The following is a 21,153-nucleotide window of genomic DNA, read 5'->3' as shown; positions in this document are numbered from 1 at the left end:
TAAGCACCACCCCCCCCCCCCCCAAAAAAAAAAAAAAAAAAAGGAAATTTGATAAGACGATCTGTAATGGATTACATCATTGACACTTCACGATACCGAATATTCCAAAAGAACGTTTGAAGTGAATTCCCATAGATTCCCGTCAAGTTCGAAAGTAATAAGAAATGAAGGATTAGGAATTATACATGGGATGGAGATGAGAGATTGAGAGAGAGAGGAGAGGATGGGAGAGAGAGAGAGAGAGAGAGAGAGAGAGAGAGAGAGAGACGTCTCTTTAAGGTTAAATATCAGGCAAAAAGTGTGGGATTTTCACATCTATCTATCACAGATTCACACTTATTATTCATAAGGGGGTTAGAGCCCTCTAGCGACCCCTCCCGCGAAAAAGGACGTTATAACCCTTCTTCCCAACAGAACAAAGCACTTTCTCACGCTTACTCTCTCTCTCTCTCTCTCTCTCTCTCTCTCCTCTCTCTCTCTCCCCGCGTTCGTCTAAGTGCATTACAACTAGATGTCCCCATGCTCTCTCTCTCTCTCTCTCTCTCTCTCTCGCATCGAAGTGTATTACAACTAGATGTCCTCATGTGTTCTTCTCCCTCCCTCCATCTCTATCTCTCACGCACTTTCCTTCCCCCCCCCCCCCCACCACACACACACAGAAATACAATAGACGGGATTATTGGAATGCAGGTACTATGTGAGGTGGGTCCCTCTTATAACGATATGAGAAGTGACCTACCCCCAAAAAGGTAAAGCTGATGTAGAGGAGGGGGGGAGGGGAGTGGGGAGTAGGGGTCTGATCGACGGCATGGTAGAGAGATGAAAGGAATCTCTCTAATTCTCAAGAAGTTACAAATGCGCACATTCTGAAAGATGACACATACTCTGAACACCATCTCAAATCCTAGTTACTCTGTTCTTGCATCTATAACCATACTGGCTGATATAAGCTATAAGCTGTTTTGGCAAAATATAGAGGACGAGGAGCAAATTCCTGCATAAGAACCGAGCAAGTGTGTCTGTGCAACAGACAGAAATAATTACAGAATTTACCGGAAAGGTCTTAAGGCACTAATTCTGAAAGCACAGCTTAGTTCATTTTTCAGTAAAGAAACTCAATTCCAAAATCATTATAATACAGCAATGACACACCACTTCAATTTCTGGGCATAAGTAGACAGATGATACTAGCGAACCATATTCCAGGGCAGCATACAGAATCTTCGAAGGTCCTCCTACTGACCTACTGCTTTCAGTGGTCAGCAAAATAAGAATTTTTGTAGATTTAACTGAATATAAAAAAAACCTTGCTCCTATATAAGAACAGCGACAGAATTACAGAACATAATTACTACAAATAGTTACAATTTCAATGGCCACTTCAAGTTACAAGTAACTGAAATGCATATGACACAGAAAACCTCGAGAAATAACTGCACAGCAGCTTATGATTGAGCATTTCTTAACATTAACTTTCACTTGGACATTTCCAGTGTCTGAAGGAAGTCACTTAAAGCTACGGTTTCCTCTGAAAATGTGTTCGGAATCCTTAGAGTTTATGGTCAGTTCCACCGTGTTCGGGGGAGTAGAATTATTTTAAAATTTATGTCTTGACTAGATAACAGCGATTTGGCACTGCTTGGAAGTACTAGAGACTTTGGCACTTCGTTAAATGCGACAGAAGTCCTTACACCGTTACAAAGTATGGCTCATCATGTGATATTGGCGTTCTGCTTTGGCACCCGTACTCGTGCTTGGCACTCGTAAAACCGGAAGTGAATTAACACTGGCAATTTGCTTCAGTCAACGAAATTCGAAAAAAACAAAAGAAGGCATAGTGCAACCGAATAATAAAAAAAAAAAGGCATAGTGCAACCGAATAAAAAAAAAAGCAACTTATGTATGGTACTCGCGAATATTCAAAACGAGACGTCCTTGTTCAAAAAGAATATGTGCTTTGACGCAAAAGAAAAAAAATGACACCTGTATTTACAGCAAAGAAAACGACTGACATCCCTCTATCCAGAATCCTCACTGGATAACTTATTTACACAAGATAATAACCATGTCTGATCTTTTCTGATCTTCTTAGTCTTCTGATTAAACCAACCGTTATGCAACACTTTCAACGTTATAGCGAATTTCATTGTGAACAGAGGATTGGCTCGTGGCTGGGGATAACGATTCCGGAGTGTTAGGTGCCAAAGACAGGGGCTGGTTGCCCCTAATCCCGGGGCATCCATGATCCTCGTGTTTCACAAGCAAAGACATCCTGGAAAACGTCTTCGGACAAGTCCTGCAGGCATATTTCTTCACGTCAGTGTGAGTCTGCAAATGTGCTCTGAGGTTACTCCTGTCAGCAAAGCACCTCTCACACTGGGGGCACTGGAAAGGCTTCTCACCGGTGTGGGTTCTTATGTGGCCCTGGAGCAACCAGGGGCGTGAAAAGGCCTTCCCACACAAGGGGCACTTGCATGGGAGGGTGTGGGTCCTGATGTGCATCTTCAAGGCACCGAGGGATGTGTAAACTTTATCACAGTGCTTGCAGGCGAACGAGCGGTTCGCGTCTTTCAGACAGTGGAACTGGTGGTGCTTGGCCAACCCTGCCACTGTGGCATACCGACGGTTGCAGTCAGGGCAGGTCAGCCTCGAACTTCTACTGCCACCACCGTCTTGTTGCTGGGCTTCGGGGCTGCTCTCACTGCTGCTCGAACCCGTTTCTCCTGGAGGAGAGACAGATCCGCCCCTCTGTCTTGCAGGAGGGGGATGAGCTAGGTCCCTCACGGTTCTCGGCGAAGGGGTGGCGGCAGGCGAATGAAGGGTTGATGGAAGACCGTACACACCAAGAGGAAGGTATGGATGGTAGGGCCACGACCTCATGCCCACTCCTCTCTCTCTCATCGCCGTTCGAAGGGGATCTCTCGGAGTGGGTGGAGCATAAGGGGCACTTCGAATGCTACTTGGGTGAGACGTCTGAGGAGTCGAGGGTGTGCTTGGGTTGCCCCCCGGGGCTCTTAGAACCGTAGGTCTCCCACAGGCAGCTGCCACTTCGCTGATAAGCTTTAACCCAGCGGTGCTCACGAGACTGCTGTTGGCACTGGCAAAACTGCTACTCAGAGCGTGGTTCTTGCCGCTGCTGATTTCTTTCATGTTGCTGCTGAAGCTGAAACTGCTGCTGCTGCTCCCAGTGCCCGAGACTCTGTCGCTGCTGGTCACTGGAGGTCGGTTACTGGAAAGGTTGAGGCCTCCCCCTCCATACCCCAAAAGGGCACCATAATCTGAACGGGGTGTGGCACTTGGCGTCAGAGGAGCTGGAGATGTGACTACAGGTCTGCTCAGTGGCAGAGGGGTTGACGGCGTAGTTATAGTGCTGTATGACACCATGGGGGCCACAATTCGGGAATAAACGGGCGTCGACGGTCTAGGGGGAGGAGTGGTTGCAAAAGTCTGAGACGGGGAGTGAATTCTGCTGCTTTTCATGCTGAGGTCTTCGGGTTGCATGTTTTCGTCGTCGGCAAAGTCTGCAAATGGAAGACACCGTGGGTTTAAAACACTGCCGAATCGGAAACGGAAAGTAACTTAAGATACTTAACACTAATTGTCGGGTGATTAATGTTTGAGCACTGCGTTACATGCTGTCAGCTAAAATTTATTACAGTATACAGGATGATTAATGTAGTCATCTTGGATCTTATTAAACTTAAGTGGTAGTAGTAGCTGTAGTATTAGTAATAGTTAACCTTGTCATGAATGGATGAATGACTGTGCATCATGTGAAGTGAATTTCAACAAACAACTTAGTTTTTCTGCCAACCTTCTGAGTTTCATGAAACTAATGGAAATAGGCTAACTTTTGAAGCACAACCTCGAGGGATCTCCTACACTACGGAGCTAAATTATCAACAGTTGGATGCGAAGTACCTTACAATTCCTTGGTGCAAAACAACATAACATAATTGCACGAACGTGAATGATACTTTCCAAAATAAATTAATATTGTATTTAAAATATATTTTAGAATCCCATAAATATAAAACAAGGATTAACTATTAAACCACAGTTATAGGGCAGGAAATGACCACGAAATTACCTTCATTATTTCCAGCTGTAACTTAAAAATCACAAATCAACTCGAATACCAGACTTATAGGAATTTTATTCCGGATATTCAAGTACATCGGGAATATTTAAGCTTCATATTTGAACCAAACCATTTATAATCAGATGTATGTTTCTCGTGAAATTCGTCACACTAAATTAACCCCCCAAACCCCCTTTATGAAAAAATGCTCCGTAAACTAATGCAGTAGCAGGAGAATTATAATCTAATAGTGATGACAGCACGATTAATTGAATTAATAATAATAGTAATTATGTACTATTGGTTGTAGCAGTTGAAGCATCAGAGGCAGCGAGATTTCCTACCTTTTAAATTAAGTATGTGATATTCTGATGACTGGAATTAAAAACAACCGCCAAAGGCCGATGCCAAACCAGCTCTTAGTTAGTGTAAATATAATAAGGATGGAGCTATAATGGGACGGAAATATAATGATAGCCCTGGATTCTACATTTTACAAAAATTATGAAAATGGCTAATGCGACCTCGCAACACATCGAAAATAAATGGAGGAAGACAAACCAGGAAACATTCTAACAGCGATTTCAATACGATTAACAACTAGGTAGATTAAAAAAAAATTACTTGAGAAAACATGAAAGACTTGAATTTTTTTTGTAAAATTTAATTATAAAATTTAATTTCTGTAACAATTGTAATAGAGCAAGATTTGAGAAAAAAATTAAGAACAAAAATACAACAACAGCAGCAATAACAAAGATAGTAATTAACACCAGAATATCCTTTTAACAAACTAATATTAAATAGTCGTTGATTATGCACGGCATACTTAGTATTTACGAAAATTATTTACTGAAAACAATTGAAACAACAACAATAAAAATACACCAACAGCAGCAGTAACAATGACAGTAATTAAAATCTAGAATTTCCTTTAAACAAACTAATATAAAATAGTCGATGATCATGCACAGCATTCCTAATATTAATGCAACTTATTTGCTAAAAACCCAATAATCTTACCTGTGTTATTGTTGAGCGTGTAATTAAACAGGGCCAACGGCCTCTTCTTGGGAGGTCTAGGGATATGATCCTTGGACGAAGGCGGTGTGACAGACATGGCGGCGAAGACGTTGTCCTATAACTCAATGATACGACTCCAGTTTTGAAAAATATTTTTAGAAAATAATATCTCTCGCGCGCGCGACGATATAGTTCCTCCGGACTACGCAAAAAGAGCTTCCGCCGCTGCGGATCACCGCGTCATGGGTTCCTTACGCCGAGATTGATGCACTATTGCGCACGTGTCAGCGCCCCGGTGCCTTATATAACCTCGGGCGAACGTGGCACGCGCCGTTCTTGCACGCGCCGCCAATGGGAATGACCCTCGCGCGTGACGTCACAGCGGCGCGCCAATCGCCCAAGGGGAACGGCGTGACGTCACTGCTCGCAAGCGCGCCAGACCTATGGGAAAGTAGTTGCCCGATGACTTCACACAAGGGCGAGGCCAATAATCGCGCGTGCTTACCCTCGGCGCTACATTTGAACGTTGGGGCAGGTGTTGTGTTGTAGGGTGGAGAGAGAGAGAGAGAGAGTGCAGCTGTTTGTGCGTGAGCTTGCGATCGCGAGAGAGAGAGAGAGAGAGAGAACAGGGTGTGTGTGTGTACACATGCCTCTACACAACACCACCACCATAAGCCAGGCAGCCGGTACCACCATCACCATCATCGACCCTGATTCATCAGATTTGACCATGTTAATTATCCCGACAAAAGGACTGATACTAACGGCCCCCACCTTTTTCGTCAGTCTCGAAGGAGGACCGAAGGACTGAACTATATTTATCTTAATAATGATAATAATAATAATGACCCGATTTAAACAATACCAGCTCCCTTGGGTTCAAGTCATCAATCCCTGAGAGCAGTACTGCACCGTCACCGCCTCAAATCTTGTTTGCTTCGTCACCACCTTAAAACCAAAGGGCAGGGCAGCAGGCTGGCCGGGGGCAAGTTTAGCACGTGCCCCTGATGCCCCCATATACCCCCTTGAGCCTCTCATGGGCACAGATTGACCCCCGGGGCCTTTGTTGATGACATGGTCAGGGGGGGGAAGACAGACAGCTGTTGGTCACACAATTTCAGGAGGCGCTCCGACGCAGTCACAATAACCCCCCCCCCCCTCTCTCTCTCTCTCTCTCTCTCTCTCTCTCTCTCTCTCTCTCTCTCTCTCTCGTTGTTATCTGTCAAATTATTCTTTTATCTCCCTCGTTTCCACAGCTCAGGCAAACCATTATCTATACCAAGGGGAGAGAGACTAGACGACCAATGGGTGTGAATTCGATAAGAAGAGCAGCTCAGGTCATTAAGTCTTCGTCAGAGCTCGCATTCTGTAATAATTTTTTCTTTTGTTTATTTTTATCATTCATAATATGTTTCCTTTTTAATTCCATGTTGTCCGATTTAACATCGCATGACCCTTTTCTCCTATGCATCGGCGTCGGTGACCCTGGTAGTTGAGACGCCAGAAAACTCACAATCAATCAATCTCTCCTTTGCCTTTGACCTTACCTTAACTAATTACAACCTCTCTCTCTCTCTCTCTCTCTCTCTCTCTCTCTTTTAACTTGTCCTCTTCTCCGTCACTTCCTCCTTTTAATCTGCCACTGCTTAATCCATTTTCGTCTCCTCACACCAATTATTATTTTCAATTTCCCTTGTTTCTTTCCCCTCACCATCCGCCATCATCACTCCATACCTTTCTTCTTCTCCCTCTCTCTCTTCCTTCTCCTTCCTAACTTCCTAACCTCTCTCTCTCTCTCTCTCTCTCTCTCTCTCTCTCTCTCGCTCTCTCTCTCTCTCTCTCTCTCTCTCTCTCTCTCTCTCTCTTTCTCTCTCCTCTCCTCCTTCACAGATTCCTTTAAGACCAACAGCAGCAGCTGCCGATGTGTCGCCATGTGGGGGCAATCAGCCTTTGAACAACACCAACCCCCTCCCCCCCACAACATAATGTTACCTTCAAAGACCCCCCTAACACCCCCCCAACCCCGGTCCAACCCCCAAAAAGGAATCCCAGACTTCATGTTGCCTCTGCCCCTCCGGAGACCCTTGATGGCAGAAAGGAGGCTTCTTTGCTCCTTCCGTCTCCTTATGCTCATTCTTGGGTGATTAAAAAGTAGGCTTAAGCCCCTGGCCACTACTACTACTACTACAGCAGCCCAGCGGCCACCTCTATCTCGAAGGGCTGGTTTTTCCAGCGATGGACGTGGACGAGAGGGAAAGAGAGTACAGGAAGGCTCTCAGAGAGAGAGAGAGAGATAGCATTCGATAATCATGCAAATTACTGTGCTGCCTTTTCGAAGCAATATTTCAAGTAAAATTACTGTATTGCCTTTTCGTAGCAATATTTTAGGTAAATTACTGTACTGCCTTTCCGTAGCAATATTTTCAAGTAAGTAATCTTTTAATAAACGAGAACAGAACAAGTATGATACATGATAATCTTTTAAGACATGCCTCGGCATCTATGAACACATCAGCGAACATAATCTTGAGTCTTACGAATAAATAAAAATGAAGGCAAACGACATAAAACCCAAAAATAGTAATCTAGATGTTGCATCCATATACCTTTTCGTGCGAAAGTTAACTTAGATGACAACAGAAAACTCAATTAATTTATCCATTTAAAAAAAGTAATATTTAATAACTCGTCTCGTCGGAATTTCTATCATTTTATCATGTGGAACTTTGTTGAAAATTACCACAGACCACCCAACCAAATTGTCAAGGAAAAGCGCTCAATTTTAGGAATATAATGAATGTTTAAATAAAGAGTCGGGCTTAGAATGCATTAGACCATATTTAGGGCAAAATGAACAACAATATCTATGGAATTCACTTCTGCCAAGCCACCTTACGCACTCTAATTTGCTTGCAAGGAATGGTCTCTTATGCCAGTGACAGATAGCCAAGCAAATCTTAAATATGATGACATTTTCTCAAAACATTTCAACATCCCCTTGTATGAGACCTTGCATGTACCGGTCGGTAAGCACAAATTATGGCAAGGTAATTTTGGCGGCCTTTTTAGCCTGGCTAAAAAATAAATATGAAAAATAACAGTAGTAAGAAAAAAATGGTACAGTAAGTGGTGATGTTACTATTAGGAATGTTTTGTCTTCCTTGTGCAAAAGTGTAATGAAATTTAACATGCTAACAGCTACAAAAACAATAATAAAAGATAATAAAGTAACAGCTACAAAAAAAACAATAACAACGATAATAAAAGATAACAAAGTAACAGCTACAAAAACAATAACAACATTAATAAAAGATAAGGTAAAAATATATGCCAATACAACAAACACATACACACGCACACGTACACACTCACTTTGCAACCCCATCTTACTAATCATTACGTATACACTTGGAAACTCTTATACTAACATGAAGAACGGCTTGGACCCTTAAAAGTAATGAATGTTGTGTAGGTGTAAACACTGTATGCATAGAACTAAAAAGTATAACAGTTTTGTCTATAAACTTCTTGAAAGCCATACAGCCTAAGGAGTTTCAAGGACTACAAGCATTCAAAGAAATTCAATAATTTCTTCAAAAAACTCAATATAGATGTTATGGCTCCATTTTCTGTCCTCATAATTATTTGTATGTATCATCTTCTCTCTCTCTCTCTCTCTCTCTCTCTCTCTCTCTCTCTCTCTCTCTCTCTCTCCCCTTGGAGCCCTCTTGGGTTTTCAGCTGAAGATTTAAAGAAACAAAGACAGAAAAAAGAAATAAACTTTAGGAATACTGAAATAATATAATTTGGGACAAAGGCCAAGCGCTGGCACCTATGAGATCATTCAGCGCTGAAAGGGACATTTGACAGTGAAAAGGTTTGAACCGTGAATAGGATGAAAATCTCGCAGTTGCACTATGGAACAACAGTTGCTGTTAGGAAGGGTGGAAAGTTAAATGGAAAAAAAAGAGAACAGGAACGGAGATGCAGTAAAAGGTATGAAAGAGGTTACGGGGTAAGGGGCCGCAGGGACGCTGCAGTGAACCATAAGTAAAGCCTACAGTGCACCACATAAGGTGCACTGAGAACACCAACCCACTATGGAGTGAAAAGATATAATCTTGGAAACACGAGTAACATTTTCGTCACATCCCTCCATCCCTTTCATTTTGTACAGAACAACAACAAAAAGTCACAGAAGGCAATGCACACGAGAATAATTAGTCAAATAAATGGTAGCGCAACCAAGAGACTTGAATGAAGTCGAACGCCAGACAATAATCCAGAGGACACCTTGGGTAACATGTATGAACGAGATTTAACTGAAAAACTTAAGCAGGGATGGTATAATCCCTTGTACACATTTCAATCCTTAATTCTCTTATCAACATTGACCACTTGAATTATATCCGATGATCGAAAGGAATAAATGACACACGTCAAAGCGAATCATATTAATAAAAAAATACCATATTTACACTCTGAAAGTATTGCATGTTCTTCCATGAATTCAGCAGTATGATAAATATATTTCCTACAATTTAATTGCTACTTGTAGATTATTTATCTTTATAAAATGTATGGGCTCTGAATAGCCGATTCCTTTATATCTCAAGATGTTTGATATAAATTAATGGAGACATAATTTCACTGAAAATTTGTATAATTCTGTCGTCAAAAAAATACAAGGTCACAAACCTCAAAACAGTATTTCATAGTTGCATTACACTGATATTTCAAACTGAAAATATATATATTATATATATATAGTATAATATTAATATATATATAATCTCTATATATATATAGATATATATATAATATATATATATTATATATAATTATAGATACATATAGATATATTGATAGTACTATTATATATATAGAGACATTACATAAATATATACATATAAATATAATATAATATATTATTTTTTATTTTGATAGTTGCATGACCTGATATATATTTGAAAATGAAATATATTATATAGTTGCATTACACTGATATTTCAAACCTGAAATATATATATATATTATATATGTATACTTATATCAAATAAATTCATATATTATATATATCTATATAGATATATATATATATATATATATATATATATATATCTATATCTATATATATATATATATACTATATATATATATATATATATATAGTTGCATGACACTGATATATATATTTCAAAATGAAATTATATTTATAGTTGCATTACACTGACATTTCAAAATGAATATAATGGGGAAAAATTGGATATCACTACACTGAAACTGCCTTCCTTCTCTCCACATAACGCGACGAAATACGGCATATGTAAACATTTTGCAATTCATGAAACACGTACGGTCATGTCAAGATGACTCGTGTGACGCGTGCGACACACGAATTCATCGGTGCCTCTCCACATCGCAATGCCCTGCCAGTGGAACGCGATTTGGACCGCCGACTCCCCAATGAATTGCACAAGGTGTGGAACGTGTCCACATTGCGTCATTCAAGCGATCATATTTTTTCCGACAAGTTGATGTATGGGAGTTACGAAAACGAGTAATCTGGAATCCCCCGTGTGTGTGTGTGTGTGTGTGTGTGTGTGTGTTTGTGTGTGTGGTGTGTGTGAGAGAGAGAGAGAGAGACTTTCATATTCAAGATAAATAATGATTCCTAACAAAAATGCTATATATATATATATATATATATATATATATATATATATATATTATATATATATATATATATATATATATATATATATATATATATATACTATATATATATATTATATATATATATACATATATATATATTATATATACATATATATATATATATATATATATATATATATATATATATATATATATTATATATATATATATATATATCTAATATATATATATATATATATATATATATATATAAGAAAAGTGGTTTACGTAACTGAAAATAAGATTATATATATATATATATATATACTATATATATATATCTATATATATATATATCTATATATATATAGTCTATATATATCTATATATATATCTAATATATATATAATATAAATGATATATATTACTAATATTTAATTACCCTTTTTGCTTATACGCTTTATTTTCAGTTATGTATTCTACTTTTCTTATATATATATTTATATATATATATATATATATATATATATATTATATATATATTATACTTTATATGCGTGTGTGTGTGTGTGTTGTTGTATATATATATATATATATATATATATATATATATATGTGTGTGTGTGTATATATACATATATACATATATAAGAAAAGAAAATTACATAACTGAAAATAAAGAGTATAAGCAAAAAGTGTAATTAAATATTAGTAATCAGTCCACTGGTATATTTTCAATCAATCATACTACCTACATGACTTAACGGAAGTAACGCCTCTGCAATCAATCACTGACATGTATAGCAAGTACAGTCCTGTTCTGGGGTGGACATTCCAGTTACTACCGAGACACTGATACGTCAAGTTGCGACACACCCACTAAATAAGGCAGACTCCGAAATCACGTCGCAACAGTGTAATAAATAGATAATGAGAAGCTCTGCCCATCTCGTCTCTTGTGTGTTGAGTTGTGCCGAAAAACGACACAACTTGAGTCAAAGGTCGTTTTAATCAACGTCTCTCGTGAGCCCTAGAGTGATGAGGTGTTCCTCAGGAGTGGAGTCCCAGGCAGTTTTCTTGCTTCATCTTGCTTGCAACGGAGCTGAGCTACGCGAAGCTATTTTCACTGCCCTCTTGCAATACTTGCAATACTAAAATGTAAATTCAACATCGGCTACTTTTCAGAATTACTGGGTTAGTTTCTTATCGATTAAGGAAACCTTATCGATTAAGGACGTCTCCTTAATTTGAATAATAATAATCCAATGACTTTGTGTACTTGGAACAAACCAGTCTTCAATAACATTAACGATCATAAACTTTACTGAAACTATTTTTATACCGATATGACATCATCGCAACACTTAACTCATATAAATGTCTAATTAATCCATCAGAGAGGCGCCCTCACGGCATTTCATAATTTCCAGTTTTCGTAGTTCACGATCCTCACATATATAATATATATGTGAGGATCGTGAACTTTATATTATAAAGTCGAAGAAACTTAGATCTAAAACGCTACGTGAGCAAAGCTTGCTCTATCGGCTTCTTATACTAACTATTTATGCCGTTTCCAGGAAGTATTGTATATTTAACAAGCAAATATAACAGCAATCATACATAAAACAGGGGAATAACGCTCCAGGACACATGATCTGACATCATTCCTTGAGGATGCACGTATAGACCAAATATGTAAAATGCTGAACGATTATTACAGGAAATAACTTTGTATACTACCAACCACGAGAATGACCTTCTTTTCATTTTCCTTATCATGTCATTCCTATATTTCCTACTGAGTCTTTATTTTGTTCTACCTTAGCCTGATTCCTCAACGTACAGACGTACTCGCAACCCAATTACTAGTGAACTTTTACTCAACAGTTGAGTGTAATATAGAATTTAGGCCAAAGGCCAAGCACTGGGACCTATGAGGTCATTCAGCGCTGAAATGGAAAGTGACAGTATAAGGTTTGAAAGGCGTAACAGGAAGAAAACCTCGCAATTGCACTATGAATCAAGTGTTACGAGAGGGTGTTAAATAAGATGAAGAAAGTGAATATGAAAGTAGGTACAGTAAACGGAACGATAGGTACAGTAAAAGAAACGAAAGTGTTACAGCTAGGAATGCCTACAGTGGACCGCATGAGGTCCACTGATGGCACTACCCCCCCCCCCCCCCACGTGAATTTTTCTCAATAATCCATGCTATTATTTGAGTGGTAACAGCAAATTTTGCTATGATAAAATCATAAAAGACTCGATCTCCTCACTGCCTTCCCCGTTGTAATGATACTTTTGCATCTTCATATGTTATTAGATAGAGCAAAATAATTTTCTTTTTCCCTTATCATTTATGTAAGAAATGTGATTTTTTTTAATGTAAGAAATGTGGTAAACTTCTATCACCGACCACTGATAAACTCACATAACAAATCACAATGCTTATAAAGCTCTACAGACCAATAATCTACAGGTTATTCACCCTAATTCTGTCCATTCGTCAAAAAAAAAAAAAAAAAAAAAAAACAGGTTGATGAGAAAAATGTCACTTAGCTAAGCGATCTTACGCTAGAAACTAAATGTACGGTCCATCACTGGTGGCAGAAAAAGGCAAGACAACAACAAATCGCGAATCACAAATTTCGCGAGATCATGCGCTAACGACCTTAGGAGTCTACCTCAATAACTAACGGCACAGCTTAGGAGTCTACTTCAATAACTAATAACGCAGCCCAGGAGTCTACATCAGTACAAGAGATAAAGAGTAAATGGAAGACCATCATCGGCATTTTACGATCGCTTGTTAGAGTATATTTTATGATTAATAATAATAATAATAATAATAATAATAATAATAATAATAATAATAATAATAACTGTTATTATTATTATTATTATTATCGAAAGTGATTGCTGCCTCAGCTGCATTAATTTTATACAGGTTCTTCCCTATTGTCCTAAATTATGTTTTTCTCATTGTTGCTTAAACTGGTGAGCAACATACCGAAGGTTGGCATGTCTAAAATAGGGAATTATGTTTAAAAGAGGGTTTTACTTCCAGCATATTATTATTATTATTATTATTATTATTATTATTATTATTATTATTATTATTATTATTATTATTACACAGAAAGAACATTTCCTTAATTACCCAGATGACACAAACACGACTGAGTTCAAGGGATTCAGTTTCATCAACAAACACATTATTTCCCATACAATAGGATACCGAGAGAGAGAGAGAGAGAGAGAGAGAGAGAGAGAGAGAGAGAGAGAGACAGGAATGGGTGGGGAAGTGACATAACCCATCGGCATGTGAGCGTATGTGTGTGTGCTCTTGCGCGCGCACGCGCCAAACAGTTCCCGATAAACGGTCGAACCATCTGTCCAACAGCTTTTATTTTTTTTTTCTTGCCACCAGCCAATCCTGAAACCACGCATCCCTCCCCCCACCCCCTTCTCTGGTATACCCTCCATCTACCTAGTTTACATTTCAGTCTTGTGGATTTAAGGCATTCTTCATTATTATTCAAAATAATTATTCGTTTACCGTCATAAAAAAAATTGTGTATCGAAATATAATTAATACTTCTTACATTATTACTTATATAAGTCTTGTTCCTTTAAGGTAATTTCATAGTTCCTTAAAAAATATAAGATAATATGAAATTTCAGTCTTATGGCAACTAAACTAAAATAACGGATATTACAAAATATTTTTTTTTATAACCATATTTTGGTACAGCATTCTTGGGAAGGTAAACGAGAATTATTCGAATAAATGAACTTTCAAATTTCAACATATTATATTTTGTACATGCTCTTAATAGAGTTTAAATTTAACTAACACAAAATGCCCTTAAATTACTTAATACGGGCATATCGAACATTTTTAAACACTTCAAACAACATTATTATTCCTTCCAAACATTATATGAAACATTATTCATTTCATATACTTACATTGCAATACAGCCCTTCATACATTAGTCCAGTGTAGTGTTAACCTGCTAAAAGAATGGTAGTAGGCTACGGAATAAATATTGATAATAGGCTACGGAATAAATATACTGATAATAGGCTACGGAATAAATATACTGATAATAGGCTACAGAATAAATATACTGATAACAGGCTACGGAATAAATATTGATAATAGGCTACGGAATAAATATTGATAATAGGCTACGGAATAAATATACTGATAACAGGCAACGGAATAAATATTGATAATAGGCTACGGAATAAATATTGATAATAGGCTACGGAATAAATATTGAGAATAGGCTACGGAATAAAGATACTGATAATAGGCTACGGAATAAATATACTGATAATAGGCTACAGAATAAATATACTGATAACAGGCTACGGAATAAATATTGATAACAGGCTACAGAATAAATATTGATAATAGGCTACGGAATAAATATTGATAATAGGCTACGGAATAAATATACTGATAATAGGCTACGGAATAAATATACTGATAATAGGCTACGGAATAAATATTGATAATAGGCTACGGAATAAATATTGATAATAGGCTACGGAATAAATATACTGATAATAGGCTACGGAATAAATATACTGATAATGGCTGGACGGAATAAATATTGGAAAGAATAAGGCTACGGAACTAAATATTGATAATAGGCTACGGAATAAAATATAATGCATAATATTGGCCTACGGAATAAATATACTGATAATAGGCTACGGAATAAATATTGATAATAGGCTACGGAATAAATATTGATAATAGGCTACGGAATAAATATACTGATAATAAACTTCAAATTCAGCAACTATCCTAAGTGATTTCTATGAGAAATTGCGTCAAAAATTTACAATAAATGATAGAACAGAAGCGTTCACCAATCAGTGACCAAGAAAAACTATCAAATTTCAATAAATGTTCCATTACGATTTTTCAGTTTACAATAATTTATTGACTCGTTGAGAAGGAAATCTTAAGAAAATAGATGATTGCATTGGTTTGCGGGAAAAAATTAAATTGTTCCCTGTCCCTTCAAAAAAACAATACTTTCCTTTTAAATACACGGCTCGGTAAAACAATGAATAGCGCTCTCTCTCTCTCTCTCTCTCTCTCTCTCTCTCTCTCAGGTGATACTGTAGAGAATTAGTTTCCGTAAAGTACATAAATCCATAAAAAGTAACTAGCATAGACCCGACATAAAAAAAAAAAAAACACACACACACACACAGAATGATTCAATAAAACTGGAATACGAATTTTGTAATAAAAAAAATACTAAAAACTAGAAAGCAGTTGATTCAGCAAGAAATCTCGGCAAGATGCATATCCAAAGAAAGTCCAAACATTAATTTCTTGAATCTTGCTCTTTTAAAGAGAGTTAAATAACAGTAAGCGTAACAGTGTGTGTGTGTGATTATATATATACATACATATATATATATATATATTAATATATATATATATATATATATATATATATATATATAGATATGCCACGAAGGGGAAAAATAAACGAAGGAGTCTGCGAGATCTTTCGGCTGAAAAGCCCTTTACTGAAGCAGTAGCTGCTTCAGTAAAGGGCTTTTCAGCCGAAAGATCTCGCAGACTCCTTCGTTTATTTTTCCTTCGTGCATTTATCTTTATTTATGGATTTATCACGTCCTAACTTTCGTGATTCTGTTATACATATATATATATATATATATTATATTTTAAATATATATATATATATATATATATAAATATATATATATATATATATATATATATATAATAAATATAACATATACATATATATGTGTGTATTATATACATAAATACCATGCGTTGACACATATATACACATACATACATACTTACATCGGGATTCAGTTATCATACTATTTCAGTTACACACACACACACACACACACACACACACACACACACCCACACACACACATATATATATATATATATATATATATATATATATATATATATATATATGATTGTGTGTGTGTTCAAGAAAAGAAACCGATGTGAAATGAAGATAGGAAACTAAACATCTAAGGCAAGCGAAACGAAAAAGCTTATTACTATTGTTATTAGTATCAATGCAACAAACCAAATGCCATCGAATAGCCTGGCCAAGATCCCCCAAAATAAACTGCCTGTGGTGAAAATAACAAACATTAATAAAAACAAACTGTTTCTGGTGAAAATAACACACATTAATAAGCAATAGGCATAGCACGTGCATCTGTGCAACTGCAGAGGTGTGCACGTATTCATTCGTCGTGTAAAATGTACGTCACATCAAGTTATTTTTCGGACAAAAGAGATCCAAAAAATATATATAAATAAATACACGTAAATACAGAGAGAGAGAGAGTTGACAAAGGGTATTCACAAAAATTGAAATTGTAAATACAGAGAGAGAGAGAGAGAAGAGAAGACGAGAGAGAGACGGGGACGGGGGGGGGGGGGGGGGGGGGGGGGGGGGGGGGGGGGGGGGGGGGGGGGGGGGGACACCCGACGAAACCACATGAAACGTAACGGGTACTGGAAGGTGGACGAGAGACGACCGACGACGGCTGGTGGAGGAGATACCCTCTGGGATAGGTGGTGGTGGTGGTGGGCACGTGCGGGCATTGTCGCCACCTAAGGCACGTGCCCCCATTGAGTGTGTGCGTAACCGTCGGGCGCCCTTCACCTGCCCCCTCGATCGCAGGGGCATGGAAGAAGAACACCTGGCATCGGGGGCCGAAAATGCCCACGACCCACGATTGGGTTTGACTCGAGCCCTGAGCGTTACGACTCGGGTGGAATCTGGGCATCGATGCCCATAATGGAAAAGAATGGAAGACGACGACGTCTTGGTAACGATCTCGCTCTCTCTGCGCTCCTCTCCTCATCTCCGTCTCATCCATCAATATCCCCTCCTCTCTCTCCGTCTCTCTCTCTCTTCTCCTCCTTAGTATTTTAATTTTTGAAAATCACTCTGCCCTAACTCTCTCTCTCCTCTCTCTCTGTGTTTATATATATATGATATATATATATAATTATATATTATATATATATTTGTGTGTGTGTGTGTGTGTGTGTATATAGTATTATATTATATATATATATATATATATATATATATATATTATATAATTTAAAAAAGAGAGATGAAGGAGAAAGGGGAAGAAGGAGAAAAAGGGTAGAGGACACCAAACTACTCCCTTACAAAATCAACTGATACGGAAAAACGAATTTACGAATTCTATCATAAATTAGAATCAGTTTTGAAATCATTTTCATTTTTCCTTTTCAAACTCCATCGCCAAAAACATTTCAAAGCAATATCCCGTCACCAGGAAGCGGCATCGTAAAGCACCGAAATAAACGACAAAGAGAGAGAGAGAGAGAGAGAGAGAGAGAGAGAGAGAGAGAGAGAGAGAGATTTCTAAAATGATAAGTTTCATTGCTTATCAATCGAAGGCACTAATCTCTTAACCGCGATCCACCTTATCTCGTCACCTATCGATGATTCCCACAGCATGCACGAATGAATAATCGTCCCCCCCTTCCCCCTTCCCCTACCCAAAGAACCTTCCACTTACCCTCAACACGTACGCGCTGGAAAAAAAAAAGTAGCAGGAGCAGGAACAGCAGTAGCAGTAGCAGTAGTAGCAGCAGCAGCAGCAGCAGTAGCAGCTGCCAGAGGAATGTGGCCCTAACAATAACACCCGAAATGGAAGAGAGGAAGAAGAAGGAGGAAGAGGAAGAGAAGGAAAAAGGGGAATGGGGTGGGTGGGGGGGGTGGGGATGTTAAAGGAGAGGGAAAGCGAGAGAGAATTAACAGGGGTGAGGGTGGGGGGGGGGGGGGGGTAAGTAACGACGTGAATGCCGTTAGCTTCAGTGATGTGATTTCGGCCGATTGCCGTTATAGCGACGAGGGTGCGGGAGAGAGTGAGACATGTACGGAAGGGGGGGGAGGGGACAAGAGAATTTAAATGGCCCGTGCGTACTTGTAATAAGGAACTCGAGTCGCTGTGGGCATTAGCTTTTATCCACGTGTTACGACAATGTCGTTAAAATGGAAAAAAAAAAAAACGGAAGACAAAGGCATCATTTCGGGTGACCGTTTAACTCGCATGCGTATATGTGCACACCTGACACATTCGCAAATATACGTAAGTTATTTTCAAATTGACTAGTTTAATGGAAATATACTTAAAAGTTATTTTCGAACTGACAAGTTTAATAAAAATATACTAAAAGTTATTTTCGAACTGACTAGTTTAATCAAAATATACATAAGTGCTTTTCGAACTGACTAGTTTCATAAAAATATACTTTAAGTTATTTTTGAACTGACAAGTTTAATAAAAATACACAAAAGCTATTTTCAAATTGACAAGTTTAATAAAAAATATACAAAAGTTATTTTCAAACTGACAAGTTTAAGCAAAATGTACAAAAGCTATTTTCGAATTGACAAGTTGATAAAAAAATATACGAAAGTTATTTTCGAATTGACAAGTTCAATAAAATATACAAAAGTTATTTTCGAACTGACAAGTTTAATAAAAAAAAAGTATGCTAAAAGTTATTTTCGAACTGACAAGTTTAATAAAAATATACTAAAAGTTATTTTCGAACTGACAAGTTTAATAAAAATACACAAAAGCTATTTTCGAATTGACAAGATTTATAAATAAATTTACGAGTTATTTTCTAACTGACAAGTCTGATGAAAAATATAAGTTATTTTCTATGACAAGTTTAATTGAAAAAAAAAAATATACGAAAGTTCTTTTCGAATTGACAAGTTTTAAAAAAATCCGTAAGTTATTTCCGAAATGACGTTTAATAAAAAAAAATATTTTCGCATTGCAAGAAAATACGAAAAATTTTCCGAAATTACGTTTAATTAAACTTATAAAAACATTTTCGAATTGACGCGTTTAATTAAAAAAACAACATATATACGAGAGCTATTATTGGACTGACTAGTTTAATTCAAAATATACTAGTTGTTTTCGAATTTACAAGTTTAATAAAAAAAAATATACGAAAGTTATTTTCGAATTGACAAATTTTAATAAAAAAAATATACGAAAGTTATTATCAAATTGACAAAGTTTAATAAAAAAAATATACGAAAGTTATTTTTAAATTGACAGTTTAATAAAAAAAAAATATACGCAAATTATTTTTGAATTGACAAGTTTAATAAAAAAAAAAACATGAAAGCTATTTTCGAACTGATAAGTTTAATAAAAAAATATATGCGAAAGTTATTTTCCAACTGGCCAAGTGTCCTCTATCGAAGGTCAGTGGAATTCCTTGACGGAGAAATAGGTAAGCAGAATGGCATAAATTGGTGTGATAGAAGAAAATAAAAGAAAACTTACTTTGCGCGACTCATCAGCAATGTAGTAGAATACCTTCCAGTATCAACAATGTAGAATAATTTCACAGTATTAAAGATATTCCATAAAACCAAAACAATACCTAAACATAATGCATCCATGTTTGTATAAAGCAAAATGCATACATATTTATATAGAACAAAATGCATACATATTTTTAAAGACACCACATATACCACCACATAAAGTTCAGTAAGTTTTAATGGTGCACAACTAAGAGACGAAAAGAACAATACTAAAATCCTGAAATAACTGATAAATTAAACTGGATTCTAATAAATGCAAGATAAGTGCATTGTTAAACAAACTAGAAATTGCAAGTAGAGGACTGATGGGCGAAAATTTTAGGTCAGGGCACAGAGGGTAAAGGTGGCACTCCAATAGCCTTAGAGCTTTGAAAACAAGGTCACCATCCAGTATAGTGTATATAAACGGAGAAACTACGAATTCCGCCAGAGATATCTATAATCAACACAAACTGCCAAGGTTGAAAAAATATTCATAATTTATATACAAATCAAAAAATATATATTATAATTTTTTATTTTAAGAGGTGCTGGGACACCAAAATTTTCATTTTACCGTTTTCTAACCTCGAATGCCGTAAGGATGCTGGAGGGGTCGCCTGACTAAATGCGAAATAGTTGTACTGCAATGCGTTATTTGCGTAAATATGAAACGGGAGTGTTAAACTGAGGTTTTGACCCATTTAAAAAATTGAAAATAATTAGAAGTGTCTCTGAACGAAGTAGACACAAAGTCAGTATTTGTATCTTATCAAATGAATTTGCAACTATATAGTGGGCTGCAATACTTTAATATTACGTCATCTTTGCAGTTTGTCGTTCTCGCGAATTTTATAATGAAAACGCAAGTGTTTGTGTGTATGGCCATTTTTACGTTGCATGGAACCAGAGGTTATTCAGCAACGGACCAACGGCTTTACGTGACTCCCGAAACACGTCGAGAGTGAA

General features: G+C 37.1%; 1 protein-coding gene across 2 annotated transcripts in view; it reads right to left on the bottom strand.

Annotated features, from left to right (window-relative positions):
• Positions 1 to 676: 676 nt before the first annotated feature.
• LOC135216171 (zinc finger protein SNAI2-like) overlaps positions 677 to 21,153 on the bottom strand; it is a 65,681-nt gene continuing 45,204 nt past the window's right edge. The window contains exons 1-2 of one of the 2 annotated variants that reach the window (XM_064251297.1): positions 5,105 to 5,363; positions 677 to 3,521 (exon numbers count right to left, since the gene is read on the bottom strand). In XM_064251297.1, coding sequence (XP_064107367.1) covers positions 2,113 to 3,521; positions 5,105 to 5,201 — 1,506 coding nt within the window. In that variant the 5' untranslated portion in view covers positions 5,202 to 5,363 and the 3' untranslated portion in view covers positions 677 to 2,112. Of the gene's footprint in view, positions 3,522 to 5,104; positions 5,364 to 21,153 lie in introns of those variants that run through there. The other variant, XM_064251298.1, reaches the window with a different exon arrangement.

Source organism: Macrobrachium nipponense, chromosome 6 (genome assembly GCF_015104395.2).
Source record: "Macrobrachium nipponense isolate FS-2020 chromosome 6, ASM1510439v2, whole genome shotgun sequence".
NCBI classification, from domain to species: Eukaryota; Metazoa; Arthropoda; class Malacostraca; order Decapoda; family Palaemonidae; genus Macrobrachium; species Macrobrachium nipponense.
This window is presented reverse-complemented; position numbering and strand designations above follow the sequence as displayed.